The sequence below is a fragment of the Nannobrachium achirus genome (genome assembly GCF_963921795.1).
Source record: "Nannobrachium achirus genome assembly, chromosome: 10".
Lineage (NCBI taxonomy): Eukaryota > Metazoa > Chordata > Actinopteri > Myctophiformes > Myctophidae > Nannobrachium > Nannobrachium achirus.
The window spans coordinates 3,454,917-3,479,249 of record NC_137819.1 but is presented as its reverse complement, the minus strand read 5'-3'; the positions used below and the strand labels follow the sequence as shown (position 1 = coordinate 3,479,249).

General features: G+C 40.3%; 1 protein-coding gene across 1 annotated transcript; it reads right to left on the bottom strand.

The window, feature by feature from the left end:
* Positions 1 to 3,365: 3,365 nt before the first annotated feature.
* On the bottom strand, positions 3,366 to 14,503 carry LOC308292355 (uncharacterized protein; the record flags this gene model as incomplete). Its single annotated transcript, XM_080734667.1, has 14 exons — positions 13,769 to 14,503; positions 13,544 to 13,597; positions 12,252 to 12,371; positions 11,914 to 11,988; positions 10,791 to 11,416; positions 10,564 to 10,648; positions 8,959 to 9,145; positions 8,747 to 8,813; positions 8,582 to 8,636; positions 8,238 to 8,384; positions 7,567 to 7,648; positions 7,229 to 7,378; positions 4,796 to 4,977; positions 3,366 to 3,584 (listed from the first exon to the last, which is right to left on the bottom strand). Exons 1-14 carry the CDS (start codon positions 14,135 to 14,137, stop codon positions 3,366 to 3,368), a joined length of 2,418 nt encoding a protein of 805 aa, XP_080590793.1. The 5' UTR covers positions 14,138 to 14,503.
* Positions 14,504 to 24,333: the final 9,830 nt, after the last annotated feature.

The window sequence follows — 24,333 nt, the reverse complement described above, 5'->3', positions numbered from 1 at the left end:
GGTGTTAAGAGGATACTGTATAATTCCTACTCCATCTGTATCTGCCAAGTCACTGCCATCAGCTTTAACAATTTTAAGACGTAGATGGAGCAGTGTTGAGGCTAAATCGAGATAGCGATCGCCAGCACCTGGTATTACAAATTCCAACACATTCTGATCCGCTAGGGAGTTCAGGGGTGTGACTTCTATGTAATTAGTATCATCGACACTCAACTGCGTATAGGATGGCAAAAAGATATCAAGCTCTGATTTCGTTATCTCGGTTGTCCTCTGGAAAGACATCTTTATTTGTTTAAAATATATCCTCTCCTAGCCTGCGTTGTCGTTTTCCTGGTCTTCGCCCTGTCTTGCGCTTAGACTGTGATGCAGTCTTTCTCCGTTTAGGGTTTTTATAACCTGCTTTGGCTAAAGCAGACACAGATCTTTTCCTTTTTCTGCGTGATAGCCGTGTTAGCCCTGATCCTTCCTGTTTACTCTCTGGTCCTTTCATCAAACGGGTAGTTACAGCCGAGACCACATCTGATGCGATTCCTTTCGCTGCCGTGGATAAATGAGGCTTTACAATTGTTGCCCCGCGTTTAATAAAAGGCATGATAAATCGAAAAGCCCGTGAAAGCACAGAGCCAATCCCACGGCCATACTGTACAGGGACGCCCTGGAAACCAGGAAGTCCTCCTCCTCCAGCCTGATTTGTGTAATAGGAAATGAATCTTTGATGATCCATTTTGGCTTCCTTTCTTATTTAGAGTATAGAGTTAGTCTGAGGACGAAAATGTAATTTTACAATTGTTTTACCATAGGCAAACCTTATATACTTATTGAGGTCACTCTTAATTTCAATCTTAACCGTGTCCAGCCGTGTCTTGTTCACAGGTATGTAGTGTAGCTTATTGTATGATATAATGACAGGTTCACCATAAGACCCCTGCTTTTCAACAATTCTTAAGAGGGGGGTTTGATACTCCCCGCAATGTTGGGATTCGCAGATATTGCTATACACATAAAAGCAATATTGACCAGCATATATATCACAAGGGTGTGGTGGTGTAAACTCTGCCTTGAGTCTGTACCAGACATCTGGTTGAAATCCCAGCATGTATGCCATAGGCGCTTGTAACCTTAAAGAGTAGATATCACTGGCATACACAATAACCTTTTTTAGGATTTGATTATAAACTAAATGTATATCCAAATCAGCATCCTGAAACATTAAATTCATTTCCGAGGCCAATTGCGGGATGCTGTCATAATGTCCTGTTTTAATTTTCTGATAAATCGGCGGTTGATCTTTCTTTGAATGATCGATGACATCATAAGTACACTCCAGGCTGACAATATTATTCCATGTGTGACAGTACATAATTTCTGCTAACGCTACGTCGTATGGAGCATTCAACTCTATTGGCAGCGAAAGTGAGATTGTATAGTCCGAGCTGGTATTTTCAGGAAATATGTCATGACAGGCATTTGACGGTAATGTCAAATAGAAAGATTTGCGTTCCTCCATCCTTCTACTGGTTCAGTTCTTCTCCAACTGACTGTCATTGGGCGAAATTACTAGCTTTTCATGGCGATTGGAAATGTTATTCCCTCCCTCTCTTCTTCTTCTTCTTCTTCTCCAGGTTAATTATGTCTTTAGTAGCTATCCATGAGTCAAAACGCGAAGGCCATCCTTTCCAATGCACCAGTGACATTTTACGACCATTTTTTATTTTTGTATCTATGATATGGTCTATCTGGAAAGTTGTGCTGGGTGAGATCTTGACCTTCTGTAGCTCCTTCTCATAGAAGGTCCCCTGGATGATTGAATTGTTTATATCCCTTAAAATATAGACCGGTGGTTCGCGTGGTATGCATTCGTTAACAAAGAAAAATTCATCAGTGAAGGATTTCTCATACATCTTATCAAACACAGCTCTGTATTTTGAAATACGTACTATATCCCCTTCTTTGAATTTATATTTTGGGGCTGTTTTCTTTAAGAGCATATTGCTGTATAAATTCTCAAACACCTTCCGAGTGTTTTCAGGGGTGACCTCATTGGGTCTCATTTTTATACTGGAGTGGAAAGTGTTATTGTAGCTATGAACTAAATCTTGGAGTACTTCTATATACCTCCTTGTATTCATAGCCGTGAAATATCTAAACATTTTTTCTTTCAGTGTCCGGTTGTAGCGTTCTGCCACGCTAGCTTTCAGGTTACTTCCTGTAGCAAAATGTATAATTTTATGTTTTTTCATTAGCTTATCAAAATGTTTATTAAAAAACTCGCCGCCTCTGTCGGTCTGAAGTTTCAACGGGGCCCCTGCTTCCTCCAGAACTGAAGCAAATGCAGCTGTCACTTCAGCCCCTGTCTTATTTTTTAAAGCTCTGACATATGCTTTTTTACTGAATACATCTATCACCGTAAGCAGAAATTTCATGTTATCATTATATTTTGATAATGAGGTCATATCACACAGATCAGCTTGTAGCTGGTATTTAGGCCGAGGGGCAAACACCCGATTTCTAGGAAACGTTTTTCTAGCCGGTTTGTGCAATGTGTAAGCATCTTGAGCTGATAAAAAGTCTGCAATATGTTCTGGATTAGGCTTTCTTCCACTATGTTTTTCCACAGCCTTCCTCAATTTTTCCGCACCCCCAAAAGAACCTTCTCCTCTAGGATCATAGTATAAACGCTGCATTAGCTTTTGCTCCTTCTTTGAGGCCATAGTGTCACTGCACAGTCTGTGCAGCCTCCCGTGTCCAAACCTACTATATATATATAAGTCTGAAATCATGCAAACCTCTGTTAAAAATAATGACGCAATACAACTTTATTCTATCACACAGAATATATGGTTTATTATTATTATACCTAATAACATCAGGATCGCATAATAACATCGAATAAAATGCCAACACCTTTGTGTTCTATAATACATGAATGCACTACATTGAGTATATGATCAACATCCACACTTTGACCCTGCTTCAGTTTATAAACTAAGACATCGACTAGGAGTGAATAGAAACAAAAAAGATGTGATATTCTAAAACTGGGAACACGAATTATAATCATGCGCAGACATTCCTCAAAATCAGGTGCATTTGATAAATTTATCACCATATCTTCCCAGGGATGTAACATGAAATTCTGTCTCACAATCAATATTACATTTTCAAAATGCGTTAGACGTTCAGAGCTGACATTACATTGTGTTTTATATATAGAGACATCACAAACTCTATTAGCAATTACATGCTTTAAAGTTGAATTGATCCGACTGGTCGGAAAGCCCGCAAAAATATAGTGGGTAAATGCAGAGATGATATTCCCCATGGTCTTATCAGTTCATAGATCAACTCATAGATAGAATCTGATTCTAGAGTCCTTCTTCTGTGTCTTGAGCCCCTTCAGCAGGCGTGTACATCCAGTAGCTGACAAAGTTGTTCATCTCATCTTTCTTCACCGAGTCTTCTCCGACCAACTCGGCCAGGATCTCATTGACTTTTTCTTCGATATCTGTCGAATTCTTTAGCTCATAAAGAAGGGCTTCGCAGATTCCCTGGACTCTGCTTGCAGAGGCGAGAAGACCCCTACTCTCCAGCAGGCGCATCAAACCAGGAATAAAACGCTCAGACCAAACCCTTCTTGTCAGCTCATCGAACTTGAGCTCGAAGTAATATGCAGGGATCGGGTATAGACAATCATGCTGCGTCTGACTGGGGTGGTCTGTTAGACATCCATAACAGTCTAGTTTTAGCTGCTCTCCGATGACAGTTGGTAGAACTGATGCAATTGCCGCTTTGATAGTCTCCAAGGTGAGTGTGTTCAGTATACCACCATGATGACCCAGTGTTGGGTTTACAGGAGACGGGATAGATTTATATTCAGGACTGAATATATCAACCGTTTCACAACTGAGCCGTGGTGAAGGCGGCGATTCGCTGCAACAGTTTCGCCGGTAAAACAATAAACCCGGATCGAATAGGGGGAGGTCCGCGGCACTGAATGAATCATCGGCGGGGAAATAGGGGATCGCTCCCCCTGCGGGTCCTCCACCACATGTCTCCTCAGCGAATAGGTTGATGCTGTCCATGTTGAAGAAGAAAGGGAGTCCGGTGTATAAGGGGGCTAGAGCTTACGCCGCTGTTCTGACAGGCAATCACCAACTACAGCTCTAGCCCTCTTATATACAGTTAATAAAAGGAGGCGGAGTCTAGAGTCTGATATTGTCACGCCCTCACGTTGAAGTGCCCGCCACAATCTGAAGACCCGCCTCTTCAGAGCAGCCCACGTCCTCATCCATGAGTTAGTTGACATGATGGATGCTGTTGATTTAGTGTACTTCTGTCCATTTTCCCTATATTACCATGTGTTATATAGTCTGTCCACCCTAAATGTAAGTCGCTCCGAATATGCGTGAGGTGGAGGAGGAGGAATGTGCTATTCCGTCAAGCAATCGGCTTGAGCACACTCATCGATTTCCACCAACACCTCCTTGATAGGCGTAAGACGTACACGTTTTGCAGGCATAAGACGTAGACGTTTTGCAGGCTTTGGAGGGTCGCTCGCGTCTTCAACCATCACCTTGTCATGCAGATGTCCCTCAATGAATCGTCTCTCCAGCAGGCTCATTTTCCGTACTTGCTCTCGCTGATTTTCAAAGTACACCTCGAGTTCCTTCATTAACTGACGGACTATCCAGATATCATCAAGGTGGAAAGCCAGATGGATCGGGTAAGATTTCTCCACAGCCATAGCTGTTTTAGGCACTCTGTCTGAAGCATCATCATGCTTCCTAAATCTCACCATAAGCCATTTAAGCGACCTGGAGCAGTCGACCATGAAGGCTGGTTCCCCCCTCGCATGGCCCGGTGCTTCGGGATCCGTTTCTACAATTTCGGGCCGCTTGAATTCGCAGTTCAGCTCTAGACGAGACGCCTCCATGTAATCACAGAACTCCAGGACGTATTTCTTCAGGTCTTCGAATTCTGTAGCATACACCCTCAGTTCCGGGGTATTTACGTCAAACATGCTCTCTCCAAATTCCAACGTCGTCAGTGTAACCCATGGAAATTTATGATAAAAATGCATGTAATTGCACATTAATTTCCGAGAATGGGCGAGGCGCCAGATCTTCTTATCAGCAGCGTGGTAGATCACACCATTAGACTCCATGTTTGTTCTTTTCTCAGGTGGCTGTTTTTTAAATGTATTAAAACCCTCCGAGCTGATTCACTCCTCTACAGTTCTCTGCTAAACAAGCCCTCTCTATTTAAAGGAAAAAATGTCAAAGGAGTAGGAGGCGCTTACAATGGAGGAGGAGTCTCCACTGTAGGTATTTTTCCCGCTTTTTATTGTTACCGCTCTTTTTTCCCCGCTTTTTATTTTTACCGCTCTTTTTCAAAATTCAAATCTAAGCGCTCTTTTTTCGCGCTTTTTATTTTACCGCTCTTTTTTTAAATTCAAATCTAAGCGCTCTTTTTTCCCCCTTTTTATTTTACCGCTCTTTTTTTGAAATTCAAATCTAACCGCCAAAACTACGACTTCCGGTATAACGCGAGGGGCGGGACTTCCGGTCAAAAAGGGGCGGGACTTCCGGTCAAAAAGGGGCGGGGCTTAACCTGTGACGTCATTTGATGGATGGTTGACAGGTTGATGTACCTTTTACTCTCTTAATTTGTCATTTCAGAGGTATTACCAAAATCAATAACCAAAGACAATGCATAGCTATTTTTTCCAAGACCTTCCAGGACCCTTGATAAATTCCAAAACTTTTCCAGTACTGGAAAAATATGTTTCTAATTTCAAAATATTTCCAGGAATTTCATGACCGTGGGAACCCTGAAGTATTGAGGGTTTGAGTGGTTAAATGTCTGAATATACACATTAATCCAATCCATGAATCCAACAAAGAAAGAATAGAACAATAACACATTGATTTACACAATACTGATGATAGTGCAGTCAAACAATGTCCATGACGCTAGCAAGGAAAAGTGTGGAAAAAGTTTCACCTGCTACACAATTTTATAGACTACAATATATGTGTAGTGCTGCTTCATCTCTCTCTCTCTCAGCTAAAGGGTGCTTGGCCTGAGAAACGTGAACCCCTCCTGCCTCTAAAGGGGTTTTCACAGGAGGCTAAGAACATTTCCTATGGCATCATTTATACTACACAAAGAGCCATATGGTTCCATTTGTACACTTTCAGAGCTATGGCCAGTCCTTGTCTAATGCTTGCCCACCTGCCCTTGGCAGGTAAATAAGGTTTGGGCAGGTGAAGTTCACTTTCAGGTTGCCCAACCACTCATTTGATGAGACGCAACCGTCTATAAACACAACACAAGCTATCTGTCTAATCACCTGAACGTGGCCAACACACTGTCCTCTGGTCTGTGGAATGTAAAATAAGAGCACTGTTAACCTATCATTTTTGTGCACTTAAAAATATAAAATAACAAGTGAGTAACCATAGACATATTCAATCATAGCTATGTAGGTATTTGGTATTTTAATTTGGATGTATTGAGGTACAACATTGTATCGCACAGACCCAGAAAGTAAAGAAATAAGTCATCTTATAACGGATGATTTACTTTTTGGGCAAGTAGAACATGACCTGTACTTGCCTCTGAGACCTTAGTATCAACCCCTGAATGTTTGAGAACCACTGTCCTGGTGGTGCCGCAGTGTCATAGTAAATCAGTGTCATACATTTGACACACAGTGTCAAATGTATCCTCCTCCAAATCTTAGAATATAGATAGAATGTTTTTTTCTCCTTTCTCCCTATGTGTCCATATTCTGAGAACTTTAGCCAAAAATAGCAGATCTACAAGCTCACAGCACCTCGCGCTGCAAGGCGTTGTGAGCTTGTAGATCGTCTATTTTTTTCAAAGAGCTTTGGTGTAGAGGGGAAAAAGAGCACAGTGAAAAGGTCAACCCGGGTCAAGTGGTTAAATATCTGAAAACACAAATTGAAATGAATCCAAAATACACTGATGATTGTGCTGTCAAACGATGAAACTATATGGAATCTATGAACAGGTTGTGGGGGTCCCTGATTCATCTCTCTCTCTCAACTAAGGGGTCCTTGGCCTGAAAATGTTGAAGACCCCTGCCCTAGGCACTTTCACATTTAGAAATACAGCTAGTGCTGTAATGTATATACAGAGGACAGGCAGAAATTGATCTTTACAGAAGGAAAGTAGGTTCACACTATGGACAAATATGAATAACCTGTGGCACTTGTGGCTTGTTTCCGCTTCACAATGTTTTCATTGTGGTCCAGAACAGCGAGCATTCCCCTCTCTTTCATGCCAGTGTAGGAAAAGGCTAACCTTTTTGGCAAATATTTCAGGAGAGCAGAATGGAATACTTCTAGGCCACCTATAGGAACATAATAACAAAATGTGCACATCAAATTTTTTTTTTTTTTTTTTTTTTTTAGATTTTTTTTTTTTTTTTTTTCAAATAATGCAGGTAAATATGGAAATCGGGAAAATTTCACATCACATCTACATGTTTTGGCTTTCCACCAGCAGGACCATAAACATGTGATGACAATGTCAGTTTACCTGTGTGTTTGAAGAGGCCCAAATATTCCAGGTCTCCCAACAGCAGCTTGCCACAGACCAGCTTCTCCAAATCCTGGTATACCTGCAATCCCAATGTAGGCATTTAGTAGACGCTCTTTATCCAGAGTGATTTACAGTAGGTAGGCAAGGTAACCACAAGATAATACATCAAATGCATAGATCTAATAATACATCAAGAAAAAAACAGGAACCTACTGTCAGTCTAAACAGTATATTATCAAAACATTATTCTATAAATTCCTATTCCATTAATCTATAAAACCTTTTGTTAGCTGATCTACTGTAAATTATTGTAGGGTTGGATCAGGCTGGGAAGATTTTGCCATACATTTCGTTGCTTTGTTGTAGGGCAACATCAGTGTTTTGTACTCTCAGTAACTGGGAGCCAATGGAGGGAATTTAGCAAGGTGTAAATGATGATGGGGAACTTATTTCAATAACAAGCTCATAACGCCCTCCGGTCGTGTATATAGCACTGCAGTGAAGGCAACGTAACACTATAGTTACAAGAGTGCTTACTGCTTAGAGTAGTACATGTTCAATATTTTAAAATGAGATCACATTGATGTAATAATCGAGACTGTGTGTAGTTTCTTTATAGCCCTAACAGTAACATACAAAGACTAGATTCTATCTAAATAATACAGTACCTGTGAATCCCTGGAAAGCCACTTCTTCTTCTTCCTCGTCTCTTGGTCCAGGGGGGGATGAAAACACCTGTACCTCCGCCCTCCCTCAGTCCAGCTATGGATGTCTCGGACATGGTACAGTATGGACAGCCAACGACGCTTCAGCTCCTGAAATAAATACATTGATATGCAATTATGGGCCTCTGTGACAAATAAGAAAGCTATGGTAAACAATAAGGCAACAAAGATAAGGAAAACTAATTCTCTCTTGTTAAACAGGCCAAAGCAAAGGTTTTACAGTTAGATGAATAGGCCAGACATAACAAGGAGGGCAGACAGTAATGTAAAATATGATGATCACATACCTCTGTGTTGCCTCCGCAGGAAGCAGAACAGAACCACAAATGATTCCTCAGAGACCTAATTGGTGAAATACAATACATAGGTTACACTCCTGTGTAACGCTCAACTTACTCAACATGAGTATTTGTGTGGCTGTAGGTGTCTTGAACATAAACATCTGCACTTACATTGACCAGTCCGCTAGATCTCCCCGACCCTTCTTCTTGGCTATAGCCATCAGCTTGCTATGGAAACCTGAAATAATAATTTAAATATTAAAACAATCTGAACTATTTGGGTGTCACCTCCGGTAAAAAAAAATAATACATTGCAGACAACATAGAAAATGTAAAATCAGAGATTATGGAACACAATCCATTATCCAGTATCTTGCACTTGCCTTTGACCGTGTGCCAAATGTCAAATTGATGGTCGATTTCAGGATAGTTTTCCCTCATCTTCTTTCTCACTGATCGTGAGCGGTCCGTTGCTACCACCTCCACCTGTAGTCCCACATCAAGCAGCGTGTCGAGGGCCCGTTTGAAGCCTTCTGCTTCCATGGCAGATGAACTTGATGCTTCTGTGACCTACAAGAAGTTAGAGGGATGAAGGGTAGTAAAAGATACATAGAGTAACCAGCCGTTATGCCACAATGTTATGCAATAACACAACTCAAATTACCTGCACTAGGCAGTGTTGGGAAAGTTCACTTTAAAAACGAACTAGTTCAAGTTCAAGTTCAGAACTTCAAAAATGAACTAGTTCATTTTTAGTTCATAATTCCCCATTATGAACTAAAGTTCATGGTTCCCCAAAATGAACTACATAGTTCTTTTTTAGTTCTTTTTTTAACCATATTTTTTTTATACTTTTGGCTATTCAAAAAAAAAAAAAAAAAAGGAGAAAAAAATATATATAAAGGTCTATATATATATAAATGTTTAGACGTTGCTCCATGCTATTATTTGTCAAAATTATTGACTCAGCCCATATAGAACCACACACAGCAATAATTTCATCCAACTTAACATTGAGGTGCCCACAATATTTATGTGCCCACTGCCTAGTTCCCAGTCTTCCTGCACCCTTATTGTGAAGGGCTGAATGTAATAACCATGTTATTGTCTCATTGTGTGAAATATCATAATATTCAAAACAAATATTTGACTCCAATTGATTCCCCACACAGTATTGACTTGATAAAGCAATAAAAAAATATATATATTACACAGCAGTTGTGGGAAAACTAAGACATTGTTCAAAAAACACAATTCCGATTTTGGTCATTTTGGAAATAGGGCAAAACATATATTTTTCTTCAATCTACTGTCTTGACACTCTAACCAAAATTGTTCTATAAACCATAATCTACAAATTGGAAGTGAAAGAAACTTTAACACACATTTGAAATGAAAACAAAAAATTACATGTACAAGGAACCCCACTAGAAAAAAACCAAAAAATTACATGTACAAGGAACCCCACTAGAAGGCAGACGTTTCTAAACCATGCACAGCATGTTTCCGCGTTGGTTAAAATAGCTGATCTACAAGCTCACGTTGTCTCGTGGATGCGACGCGTTGTGAGCTTGCAGATCAGCTATTTTCGCCGTGCAACACACATAGGACAAAGTATAGTCAGTCAGGCTTGCGAGACGAGGAGGAGATTCACAGTGCAGCAGCAGAGTGCAGACAGCACCGCATATCGGAACGTTCACGAGATGCAGTAGGCACTGCTGCGTGCTGCTGCGTGCAGTGCCTACTATTGGAGCATGTAAATGAAAAGAGAGACGAGAGGAGCAGAGGACAGATGACCGCGGAGGCGCGGACCGCCGCATGAACGGCCGACGAACGCCGACGAACGTCGTTCACGGGCGTCAGAATGACCGCGTTCGACAATATCGTTCATCAAGCGAAAACAATTACGTTCAGTTCACGTTCGCCCAAAATATGAACGTGTTCATGAACGATCGTTCTTTGAACGCGTTCGGGTACAACACTGGCACTAGGTTAGTCTGCAAAATCTCTCCAGTGGCATCCAGCATCATGGTGTAATGGCAGTATTTTGCTGAAAACCCTGGTGAGTCACATCTGAGTAAAAACAAATATATACATATTAAAATAAGCATTTCAATCAATGCAATAAATCCCAAACTAATGATCAATACTGATTTCAATGTATATACACTACTACTACTACTTCTGCTGTTTCCTTTACATTCTTCATACACACCTTCCATCCCCAGACAGGTGGACTGGCGTATACGGTTCTCCCCTCTCCTTCTTTTCCACCTCTTCAATGCAGAGTCTGGCCAGGATGGAATCCCTCTGTCTTGCGTACGTGCTCTCAATGACAGGACCTAGATATGACTTCTGCATGTCATAGAAGGTGGTGTGTTTGATCATCCTCAAGTTCATTAATGCGGACCAATCCTCCAACTCTGTGATGGTGCTCCCCGTGAACAGCACAGAGGCAGCACTAAGCAGGTTCACCTCAGGCATCCCTCTGACTTCAGGAGATGAAGACCAGGTACCAGAGTGTCCTTCAAGGCAGTCCCACCTAACCTTCATCTGTGCCCCGACATAGAACACGTTTGTTTCGTTTATGGGCTTTCCACAGCACTGACACTTCCTGAAGAGTTCTAGGATACTGGACTCATAAACGATGACCTTAGGCTCCTTCCAACGATGACGATCTGGATCCTCCTCATCATCATCATCATCATCCTCCTTCTTCTTCACACGCTTCTCCTGAGATGAAGCTGGGGTGGTGGTGGTGGATGAATCATCCTCGGGACAATAGTCTGAATCCTTGGGGTCAAATACTTCCCAACTGCTGCTACTTGTGTCCATGAGAGCCTAATTTTAAATGAAAATGGAGAAATAAACTAACACGCTGACCACACCAACATTGGCAGTTGATAATGTCTGTCATTAAGACCTGGAATTATTTTATACTTTAGCTATTGAAAAATAGCAAATATACAAGCTCACAGCACTGCTGACCACTTGTAGATCTGCTATTTGTTGTTGTGAAAATATTTGTAAATCTTTGTATATATATTTTTCAAAGCAAACTTCTGTAACTCAAATCTCTGCTTCTGGGGGTCCCTGGAACAACATATTTTGAGATGGGGATCAACGGCCAAATACAACATACAATAGTAATTTGGAGGGTCCTTGACATAAAAAAGTTTGAGAACCACTGATTTAGAAGACATTCATAGAATTGGGTCAAAATATTCAAAGACCATATACAAGCACGCAGCGCAGCATTCAGTGCTGCATAGTATTCCACAAATCAGTACTTCTCACACTTTCAAGATTTTTCATTAGTAACCATGGTGAATACTTACTGATTGACGCAGACGATGTAGCCCATGTGGGCTTGCAGTGTGTGGCGTAGATGTGGCGGGTGATCCAGCTACAAACTAAACAACAACAAAAAGGTCTCATTGTAAGCATCATAGACTCTCAGTAGGCCAATTCATTTACAACATTTACAAAGACCACAATAACATCTCTGTAATACAATCACCACTTGTCAGTGTCTGTTTACATGTTCCTTCTACTCCTTAGGGCAGTGGGTCTCAACAAAACGTTCTTACCTCTTGAAAGAGGACATCTTTATGTGAAGCCTGTCTATATGTAGGTGCACGTGTTGCCAAGTATGGCATTTGAACCCTAATCATACCTCCTTTCTTCTTCTTTTGGCCATGGCTGATGGTGATGCTGTTGGTCCTATTTTGGCCATGGCTGATGGTGATGCTGTTGGTCCTAAAGTAGGGTTTGAACCTCCCCTCTCCATTGACCCCTGAGGATAACAGCAGAAATGAGGGAGAGTTTAATCACTATTATTTTACCAGCTACAAGATAATCCAAGACAGAATGTATAAGAATCAATCAATCCACATAAAATATTCCACTGTGATGACTTATTTCACCAGTGTCTCTCAAATAAAGTATGTGTTGTACATGCATTTACATGACAGTGTTAGAAGCACTGTGTTGTATCACTGATACTATGTTCTGTTCTGTTCTGCTCTGCTCTGTGATTGTAGAGATATTTGAAAATAATGATAAATGATGAGACCAAAGAAACTTTTTACAAAGTGTACATGAAACTTCTTGCAAGTTGAGAAAAATACCAACAAAGGAAAAGTGTACAGAATATGGCTTGAAGGTTCACAGCATTAACGTGGTGGGTCTCTTTTCTGTAGCTAGTAACCCAATCGCAACACAGAAGCAGGCAGACTATTTTGACGTCTTTCTAGGTTGTGACATCACTCACAGTCAGACAGAAAAGCAACTTCCCGTTAGGTTCTTCAAAATAAAGTGTCTAAGCTTGTTCCAAATTATACTAAAATAATCTGCAACCATAAACAAGCATGCAGTAAATAATGTGTTTCCGAAATGTTTTTAAATTGTAAATAGTAGTTATATTTTTAACAGCTGGGATTACTATTCATGTTTATCATTATCATGAAATAATTCACAACACTGATTCTCTGTTCGATTGTGCTGCGTATGTGATGCCTTGCCTGTGTTGTGATTTCACTCAGGGTCTTATGTTGGCATGTGATTCTAATGTTGTGCTACTCAAAGTTGGTTGATAAGTGAAGTTCTCTGACAAACGGTGTCATGGCCTAATCATTCGCCAACACAATACACTACACTGATTATGCACCACAAGGCAAATTATGACAGGATAAAGATTAGCATCGCTAGCAATGACAATAGAGCCCAGCCCAGCACAACGACAACACATACATTCATAAGATTGACTTCCATTATTCTAAATGGAGGTGTCACACTAAACCCAACCTAAACGATCAGTGGGGATGTTTCTACGTGGGGGTGTTTCGGAATGGAGGTCTGCCCCCCACATTGCCCTCGGGATCAAGAAACCTACATCCTAGCACTAAACGTGTCTCAAAACAACAAGGCTAACGTTATATTGACTTCTTCCAAATAAAAGTTGCCTACCTCTTGCAAAACTGCAACTTCATTTGAAGCCTCCACTTCTACAGGTGACAGGTTCTAAAGAAAAGTGACAACATAAATATAGCTAGTCAAGTGACTTGCGTTTACTTCTAATCTATTACACATTTCACAAATTGCTTACAGCATTACGATCTACAAGCTCACAACGCGTCGCGCTGCAACGCATTGTGAGCTTGTAGATCGGCTATTTTCAAACTCCAAACATACCTCTGGTGTTCTTCTTTTGGCCGGCAGGGGTGGAACAGCAATAGACGTGGTGGACGTCTCCAGGAACACTGATGGAACAGCGCTCTCCTTCAGTATAGCTTTTGCTTTCCTTGGCTTGCCCTTGTCCATCAGTTCTCCCATCAGATTCCTCTCGAAGTCCTCCTCCGTAAAATGTTCACTACACACTCGCAGAGCTCCGAGTATCATTGGGTCTGTATGTTCATTGTAACGCGGGTGTTTGATTGCTCTCAGCCACTGCTTACAAAGCTCCCGTCGTCGGTCTCCTTTTGGAAATGTGTGAAAAGACACGGGTCCTTTCTTCCTCTTTCTGGCCTCGTAACATCCAGGCACAACACAAAACGACGGCATCTTTTTACAGACAGACACGGTCCCACGGACACACACAAAACAACTACTACAACTACTGCAAAACAACTACTACAACTACTACTACTATAAAAACGACTGCTGCTGCTGCTACTAATACTACTACTACCACTACTACTACTAAGCTACTGCTATTATTACTACTACTACTATTACTACCAAATACAACCAAGACACGTTCCAAACACGACCAATGCTTTCCACCAACAAGCCCCTACAAGGCGCGCTGTTGTTACGAGCGGGAGGAAGGGGTTGGGCGAGTCGCGCAAAGCACCGTGGGCAGTGTAGTGTATTACAGGACGCGCCCTAGGAAGTGAGGTCATAGCTTCGCGTTTTCAAAAAAATGGTTATATACCACCAAAATAAAATTCCTTTTGGTTTCCATGTTAGAATATGATAATATGGGGTTACAAAAGCCCTTGAAAACGACCGGAGCCCCCCTTTAACCTTAATTGACGCTTCCTTCGCCAAACAGGAAGTGCCCTTCACCAAACAGGAAGTGCCTCTATATCTCATGAACTGTTTGTCGTAATAATGCTAAAAAATGCTAATGCTAATGCAAACACATGCTAATGCTAATGCTAACACATGCTAATGCTAACACATGCTAATGCTAACACATGCTAATGCTAATGCTAACACATGCTAATGTTAAAATGCTAATGCTAACATGCTAATGTTAATGTTAACACATGCTAATGCTAATGTTAACAAATGCTAATGCTAACACATGCTAATGCTAACATGCTAATGCTAATGCTAACACATGCTAATGCTAATGCTAAAAATGCTAATGCTAACACATGCTAATGCGAACAAATGCTAATGCTAATGCTAACACATGCTAATGCTAACAAATGCTAATGCTAACATGCTAATGCTAATGCTAACACATGCTAATGCTAATGCTAAAAATGCTAATGCTAACATGCTAATGCTAATGCTAACACCTGCTAATGCTAACATGCTAATGCTAATGCTAACACATGCTAATGCTAACATGCTAATGCTAATGTTAACACATGCTAATGCTAACAAATGCTAATGCTAACATGTTAATGCTAATGCTAACATGCTAATGTTAATATGCTAATGCTAATGCTAACACATGCTAATGCTAACACATGCTAATGCTAACATATGCTAATGCTAACACATGTTAATGCTAATGTTAACACATGCTAATGCTAACACATGCTAATGCTAACATGCTAATGCTAATGCTAACACATGCTAATGCTAATGCTAATGCTAACAAATGCTAACACATGCTAATGCTAACAAATGCTAATGCTTACATGCTAATGCTAACACATGCTAATGCTAAGAAATGCTAATGCTAACACATGCTAATGCTAACAAATGCTAACGCTAACTAATGCTAATGCTTACACATGTTAATGCTAACAAATGCTAATGCTAACAAATGCTAATGCTGAATCTAAAATTCTAACGCTAATTGGCTGCTACCCCTTGTGACGTGGGTAGAGCTGCGAGGGCCCGGTCATTGCTGCTTGCAGCTTTAATTTTATTTTTTCCCGTCATGTCTGGCTACGTTCAGCCTGTGTATGAGACTATGTTCACTGTGTTGTTTTATGACCAGACAGAGACAGAGCTCACAGACTGGACCTCGTATAGGAGGGAAGGAGTGAGCAGCAGTACTGCTGACAGCTAGAATAATATACTATTCAAGGTAGGGATGTCCGATATTATCGGCGGGCCGATATTATCGTCCGATATTAGCATAAAAATGTATATCTGAAAATATCGGAATCTGTACAAAAAATATTAACAGGAGTTATAGGCAATCGCAGATACCGGTAATTCAGATTGTCTATAGTTATATGAATTGCCACCTCATCATTCATCACCCATCAATCTAAACTGCTCCAAGATAAAATCATCAAAGAATTATAATAAGTAATTTAACACTGAAGATACTAACTGTTACTTGTGTTGAGAGCAGTGTTGGGCAGTAACGAATTACTAATAATATATTACTGTAATATTATTACTTTTTCCAGTAACATAGAGTAATATAAGGTATTACTCTTAAAAAAATGGTAATATATAACGCTTTACTCTGCAAAAAAAAAGCCTCGCTACTCCGTTACTAGCCATTTTAGCCGATTGCAGAAAAAGAACAGATCTACAAGACATCAACATACATCTACACTTCTACAGAGATGCGATGTAGCTTGTAGATCAGTCATTTGCGCAGTGCGCACAGTTATGACGTTGCTTATGTCATGAGACCAGTGCATGGACCAGCGTCAGCGCTGTGCTGCCTGTCACAGTCACACAGATAGCATCAGCGTGCGACGCGCTTACATGGATGGGACATTTACAATCTACAAGCACTCCTCTCGGCCGCGGAGGGGTCCGCGGGGGTCCGCCGCGGAGGGGTCTGTCGCGGACCGTCCGCGGAGCTCAGCGGGACCACCGTGGACCACTGCGGACTGAGTTGCTGCTGTTAGCCACTATAGCCAGTTAGCGTAGCCTCCACTGTCTGAGCCCAATAAGCCTCATGTCTGTTGTAAAATGTAAAACTACTCACCGAAATAGACGGTTTTAGGGAGTTGAAAGCCTACTTTCCTTAGTGGGAACACCCAGAGCCCCTGCACCTCACGTCTAAAATAGCCTACACTTTTTAGGCAGAAAAGAAAATATGTAGCCTATTATTTAAGGATAATATAGGCAGGGGTCTTCAACAGAGCTGAGAGTTTTAAATGTAATAAAAAATAAGCAATGTTTTGTTGGGTTATATATTATATGTCTTAATTATTAATTGATAAAATCCATTAACAAAGTTTCTAACTGTTCCCAGGTCAAATATTGATGTGTGATTAAAATGTGATTAATTGAGATTAATTAATTACAAAGCCTGCAATTATAATTTCTTTAATCGCATCCCAGAGACTCTTATTGTTCCAATAAATTGGATTCAGTTCTAAAAGGAGCTGGCTAAACAGATTTTGCAGGTTAAAAAAAAAAAAGTAATATAACTTAATATATTACATATTACTCTTGATTCAAAGTAATAAGTAATATAATATTATTACTTTTTCCAAGGAGTAATAAGTAATAAGTAACGATTACTCTCCTAAGTAATATTGCCCAACACTGGTTGAGAGACAGAAAGCTGAATCGAGTTCGGTCTATAGGCACAGATCTGGTGGGGTGGGGGATTTGAAGGGTCCAAACAAAACTAGAAATGCAATTTCTCTGGTTTAATAATTATATTTATTTTTAAGGTTATCTCTCTCCATCCCTGAACACGCACAATTGTCTTCCTTCACTTAATCGTTTCTATATTCGGATGTTTCTGACATTAGGTGAATTATTCCAGATTTACAGAACTTTCGACAGAACATTCTATTGTTCTAATAGATCTGTTCAGTTTGGATTGTAATGTTCTGGCCCATTGAAATCTAAAGTAGTGTCTCAGCAGACCCCCCCATCTAAATTTATATTCTGTCAGGGACCCTCATGAGAGAAGATTTGTGCCTTTTTCAAGATTATTCAAGATTAATCCAATAGTTTTGAAAATAGCAGATCTACAAGTTCAAAATGGGTTAGCAATGTGGCATGTGAACACCCTCAAGGACCCCTTGGGGTCCACCGACCACACCTTGAGAGCCAATGCTCTAAAGATATGATAAAAAAAAACAATGATTATAATGTAAATCCTATATTGTACAATTGTAGAATTGAGGAAAACAGAAGAAACTAGAAGAGAAAATTTCTAAGAAATTTTAAGTGTGCCTGCAGCTCGCTAAGTCTGTGCAACCTTGTGTAGCGGTTGGTGTTAGCATTAGCGTTATTTCATTTGACGCAACCCGCGTGTCTGTATGACAAACGGTTCACGAGATCAAGGGTCACTTCCTGTTTGGTGAGGGGCACTTCCTGTTTGGCGAAATAGGCCCCAATTAAGGTCATGGACGATTAATGAATTAAAGCTGCAAGCAGCGATGACCAGGCCCTCGCAGCTCTACCCACGTCACAAGGCCAGCAGCCAATCAGAAACCAAACAGGAAGTCAGCCATTTCGACTAATTAGTGGCGTTTTGGAGCATTTTTGGCCGTTATCACGGGTCGCACTTTAACGACAGTTTTTTGAGAAAAAATTGTTTTGTGAGAAAAAAAATTTGAGAAAAAAACTTTTTTGAGAAAAAGAAATTTTGAAAAAAAAATTGTGAGAAAAAAAAATCTTGAGAAAAAAAAATGTGAGAAAAAAAAATGTTGAGAAAAAAATAATTTTGAGAAAACAATTTTGAGAAAAAAAAATGTTGAGAAAAAAAATTTTTGAGAAAAAAAAAATTGAGAAAAAAATTTTTTGAGAAAAAAAAAATTTGAGAAAAAAATGTTGAGAAAAAACATTTTTTGAGAAAAAAAAAATTTTGAGAAAAAAAAATTGAGAAAAAAAATTTGAGAAAAAAAAATTTGAGAAAAAAAAAATTTTGAGAAAAAAAAAAATTTGAGAAAAAAAATTTGAGAAAAAAAAATTGAGAAAAAAAAATGAGAAAAAAAATTTGAGAAAAAAAAAATTTGAGAAAAAAAAAATTGAGAAAAAAAAAATTGAGAAAAAAAAAATTGAGAAAAAAAAAATTGAGAAAAAAAGAAAAGGTATGACACCAGCCGCAAGTCTGTACGACAAACGGTTCATGAGTTATAGAGGCACTTCCTGTTTGGTGAAGGGCACTTCCTGTTAAAGAGGGGGCGAGGCTTAATCAATTACAGCTCATCCCTATTGGTCGGAAAAAGACCAAAGTTGTGTGAGCATTTTACATTTTAAATGACGTTGCTAGGCAAAAGTATGGCAGAGTTATGTGGCGCCAAAGTTTCTGGGGTTTTTTCGGAGTCCCCCATTCAAAGTCAATGGAGTTTTTGGGCGTTGTTTTTTGCGAATTACATCGCAATCGGAAAGCGGATCGGAAAGAAAAGTAATAGCACACCATTCCCGGCCGAGCCGCACATTTTGATGTATATATTGCGGGGGTGGCGTAAATTGTGCGGCAGTTATTACGTGCCGAAATTTCCCCCATTCTAAGTCAATGGGGTTTTTGGGCGTCGTTTTTTGCGAATTACGTCGTAATGGTAACGCGGATCGGAAAGAAAAGTAATAGCACACCATTCCCGGCCGAGCCGCACGTTTTGATGTATATATTGCGGCGGTGGCGTAAATTGTGCGGCAGTTATTACGGCTCCAAATTTGTGGCGTGATCATTAAGTATGGCGGATTACAATAAGTGTTTGCCATTGCGTTGCATGGCAGGCACACTTAACTAAGGAAAAGGCACACATTGTGAAACTAGCTGATAAACAAGCTCACAAGTTCACTTTGACACATTTCATGTCCATCCATTAATCTGTTCAACTCTGACTTTCTGCCTCTCTCTCCACTGCTAAACTAGTCAAGTGCTGCATGTTGTCAGCTTCTCATGGAGCCTGATTTATGATTAGTCGTATGACTGTGTAGTGCACAGAACAATAGATCTCCAAGACCAAAATGTGTCCCTCCGTGTCACGTTGTAGGGCTTGTAGATCAGGCTTCTGGGCGTCTAATTTGACTTCCAAGACCAAAGCGAGATGTGTGCTGTTCGCACGGGTTACATGTCTCCTTTCCGACATGTCTCCATTCCGACACTAACCCTACCTCTATGGAAGTGTTGCCACTCTGACAATAAGAAGTCACTGTCGGAATGGAGACATGTCGGAATGGAGAGCACCCCCCCGTTCGCACACTGTCTGTGACCGACTGGCTGGTAGCATTATTTCTGCTGTTTGTGTTTGATATAAAACAAACCCACTGCCGTTGAGTTTTAATCCCATCACAATCATGATACAAACCTAATGGACGGACGGATGGTATGAAAAGTGTGTCTGTGTGCCTGTGTGTGTGTGAGAGAGGGAGAGATGGAGAGAGAAAAAGAGAGAGAGATCTGTCGCCAGATACTATGCTCAGACTCCATACCAGTATAGCGATCCAGAAAAATAGAGTAGGGCTACCCCCGATCGTCCTACGAGCCACTCGGCTGGGCTCAGATTGGATTTGTGAACCCTCACACTAGACGAAATGTATGCCCGATAATCGTTTCAGACGCAGGCAGCCCGATTGTTGGGGGGGGTCATTAAATGCCCCGATTGTCGGGTAGTGTGTGGCGAGCCTAAGTTTCTACAAACAGTATAGTGTTTTAAAATGGATAACATCATTATCCATTGTCTTCATAATAGGAAATGCAATAAGCGAATTATGACAATGATTTAAACAAGCTATATTGCTATATTGAAAGAAGAAACACTAACCCTAAGCCAAAATATTATTTTAAATAGTGTTTACTTGGATATGAATGCATAAATATAGCTGCAAGCAGCGATAAAGTGGCCAAGGCAGAAAAAGCAGGAAAGCAAAAAAGCATTAAGGGAAAGCAAAGAACAAATCAAAGAAAAACTGGAAGCAGTGTTCTTCCGAACAGGTCTCCGGCAGGTCATGTGTTTTTTTTTTTTGTTTTTTTTTTTGCCTAGTGGTGACTATAATAGGCCAAAGTGAAAAGGGTACCACGTGTTCTTGGGCATTTCACGGCAATCGGACGCTGCATGCGGGATTTGAGACATGTTGTTCCAAAAATGTGTTTTGCAAAAATTGACCCGCTGGTGGTGCTATAACAGGCCAATGTGAGAAGGGTGGCATCTGTTCCTTGGCCTAGTGGGAATGTGTGTGCAAAATCTCACACACATAGCAGGCTGCGTTTGAGACATTTTGTTCAAAAAAGAGCAATCCTGCAAACCTTGGAATTCAATGTTAGCCAATTAGATAGAATATGATATCTGACAAATCTGTCATGATTACATCACTGTAGAGATACTGTGTACTGATTTGTGTGATTTTCGGATAAAATCTGAAGGAGTAATATCGAAGAATGTGTTTTACATACTGTAAGTCGGCCTTCTGGTGGCGCTATAAATGGCAGATGTGAAAAATGCAGGGCACAGGTTTTTCCTTGGCCTCTGGGAAGTGTGCATACAAAGTTTTACACTAATCGGTGGTTATAGGTAAAAGCACAAATTGGCCTCTACACAACATGTATGCAAAAGACTGTAGGCCTATATGCAACAGACATAAAAAAACTGTGATACTATGCACCTGGACAGTTTGATGATGTACATAGTAAGCCTTGCTGAGCTATAAAGACCATATGAATCGGCCAGGCTATGAATCTCATAGGGCAGGAGCCTATCTCCTGTTTCTGTAGCGTAAGGCAGCTTGATGTACAAGTACACCCCCTGGACATGACGCTAGTATGTCGCAGGGAGTTACCCCCAATCCAACCCTTGATGCTGAGTTTCAAGCAGGGAGGCACTGGGTCCCATTTTTTAGAATCTTTGGTATGACGCGACCCGCGTTTGAACCCGGATCTCCTAGTCTCAGGGCAGACACTCAAATCACTAGGCCACTGGAGCTGGTACATGATATCATTGCAATCCTTGAAAATCACAACATAGGTGTAGACATGACAGTTTGTATTATAATGCTTGTTTCAGGATTTATGATACATTATTTAGTAATGGCGGATATTAAAATACGCATCAAGGGGGGTTGGGGGACATTTATAGGAAGGCTCCATATCAGACATTGTTCAAGGAACATGGTATTATGCTTATATAAACCCCAAGCGGGATTCGATCCAACGAACTTCTGCATGAAAGGCATATGCCCTGACCACTACACTAGGCAGCCACAGGATCTGTTAACCATGTTTGTTTAAAAAAAAAGTTCTATGTAGGCTGAGTGCCTTGATTTTATTGATTTATTTTTTATATTTTGGAGGCTTGGGGTGAAATCAATCTGAGTAAATGTAATCTGAGTATTTCTGACATTTTCGAGTGATCATATTTTCTTTTACTCAAAACAGAAAAAAACAGCCGGTAGAGAAGGGCTCATTTTAAACATGAACGTGATCTGGAGTTAGATCAGACGTGTCAACATTAGTTAGATCAGACGTGTCAACAGATCAGACGTGTCAACAAGTTAGATCAGACGTGTCAACATTAAAGAGTTTGATATATGCACATACCATGGGCATGCAGGATGTTAACATCAACTCAACCCGATGTGGGCTTTGAACTGACAACCATCCGTATACCAGGCACAGGCACTGACCACTACACTACGGCAGCCACACATAATGGACCTGTCATTTAAAAAAAAAAGAAAATAAAAAAGAAAAAGTTTCATGTAATGTACTTGACGCCTTCTTTCAAAATGATATAGTGCCCCCCTTTGGCCAATTGGGGTAAGATTGGTTTCAGCGATGTTTGGACTAACCCTCTACAGTAGTTCATCATGAAAATGTTACTTTGCATGTATGTTTTAGAGGCAGAAGAATAATTTGCATACAACTTGCAATATTGATTGAATTATTAAAAATGCATGTTTCAATTTTTAAAAAATCCGATCTGACAGATCTTTAGATGTTGGTCCAAAGTTCATATAAAAAAAGTTCTGTGCACGTGACGCGAAAGTTCCGGAATAAAAGCGGGTTTAAGTGTTTTACAAACTGCTCAAAATGGCGGAAAATCTAAGGACGGAGCTTACTTAACAAAGACACGGATGGCTTCCGCTTGAGTCAAGGCACGCGTGTAACCAAGTTGCATGTCTTTAAACGAAACGAGGCATGACTTATGCCCCTTTAAAGTTTGAGTTTTCAAACGCTTCATATAGCGCCCCCCTTTGGCCAATTGGAGTAAGATTGCTTTCAGTGATATTTGGACTAACCCTCTACATATTTGCCAAATGCCATGAACGTGTCACTTTGCATGTATGATTTAGAGGCAGAAGAATAATTTGCATATAACTGCAACATTGAGTGAATTATTAAAAAATAATGTTTCGCTTTAAAGAAAATCCGCCTAACTTCTCAGACCGTATTGGTCCAAAGTTCATGTAAAAAAAGTTTCGCGCACGTTACGTGAAAATCCCAGGAGGAGATACATTTTTACTGTTTTTCATATAATTCAAAATTGTGGGAGAAGTAAAGGTCAGAGGTCAAAAGTCAGAGCGTAAAAGTTGTTCGGCATGAGGAGACGCATAAGTGTATACAGGTTTCATTGCTGTACCTGAAACAGGGCATGAGCTACACCTGTTCAAAGTTGGCATTTTTCAAAGGCTTCCTACAGCGCCACCCTTTGGCCGATTGTTGCGAGCTTCGCGTTTTAGCCGTTTGGCATAGTCCTCTGCCATACTGCCGAGTTTCGTAAAAAGCGACTGCACGGTCTAGCCGCTAGAGAAAAAGTGGCGGAAGAATAGTGATGAAGTCCAATATCAATAAGTGGCCATTTGCCACTTCGTGGCCTTGGCCACTAACAAGTCAGCTATGAGGTGCATGGGGGAGGAAATTGTGTTGCTAACACCAAAAGTGTCAAAAAGTGTAAAAAATTGTTTGAATAAGTTTTACAATGCAAATACTGTATTAATAATGTTTAACAATGTTTATAACATAATGTTTATAACAGTATTAATAATGTTAATACTGCTAATTCAAACAATGTAAACATATATTACATCCTTTGAGTTCAAAGAAAACTAACAAAATCAGTTCACTTTTTTGTGGGAACATCTGATCGGATGATTTGTGGTTTGTCTGAACGTGTGTTTGCAAGTTCCTTGTCTTTGCCAGAAATGTGCAGTTTCTGCTAAAGGGACAAATACATAGTTAAAATATTACTGACAGCACATACTGTAGGCCTACATATGGCAGAGATGCGGTTACTTCTATCTGCTGTCAACACAGGCTATGCAGTGTGGTTGATGTTTCCCGTGAGAAACTAAACTAACTTGTATAACTTATAATAAAAAAGTGTTACAAGAAAGCCTAGCAGAGGAGAAGTGATACTGTGGTTGTGTGGTTGTGTGTGTGTGTGTGTGTGTGTGTGTGTGTGTGTGTGTGTACGTACGCATCATTTCTCTGAACTAGGTATCTTAAATACAGGCTGTCTGTCACGTATTCAGTGTGTGAAGTTCACATACAGGACATGCATAACCACAAAATAACCACCTCTGCCTGCTGCAAAAAAGTACACCTCAACAGTCATTTACCAGTCAATATCGTTCCTTCTTTAACTAAACCAAGTGATAATATAATTTTAAGCCTAAAGTGGGTTGTTCAACATGAATTACGC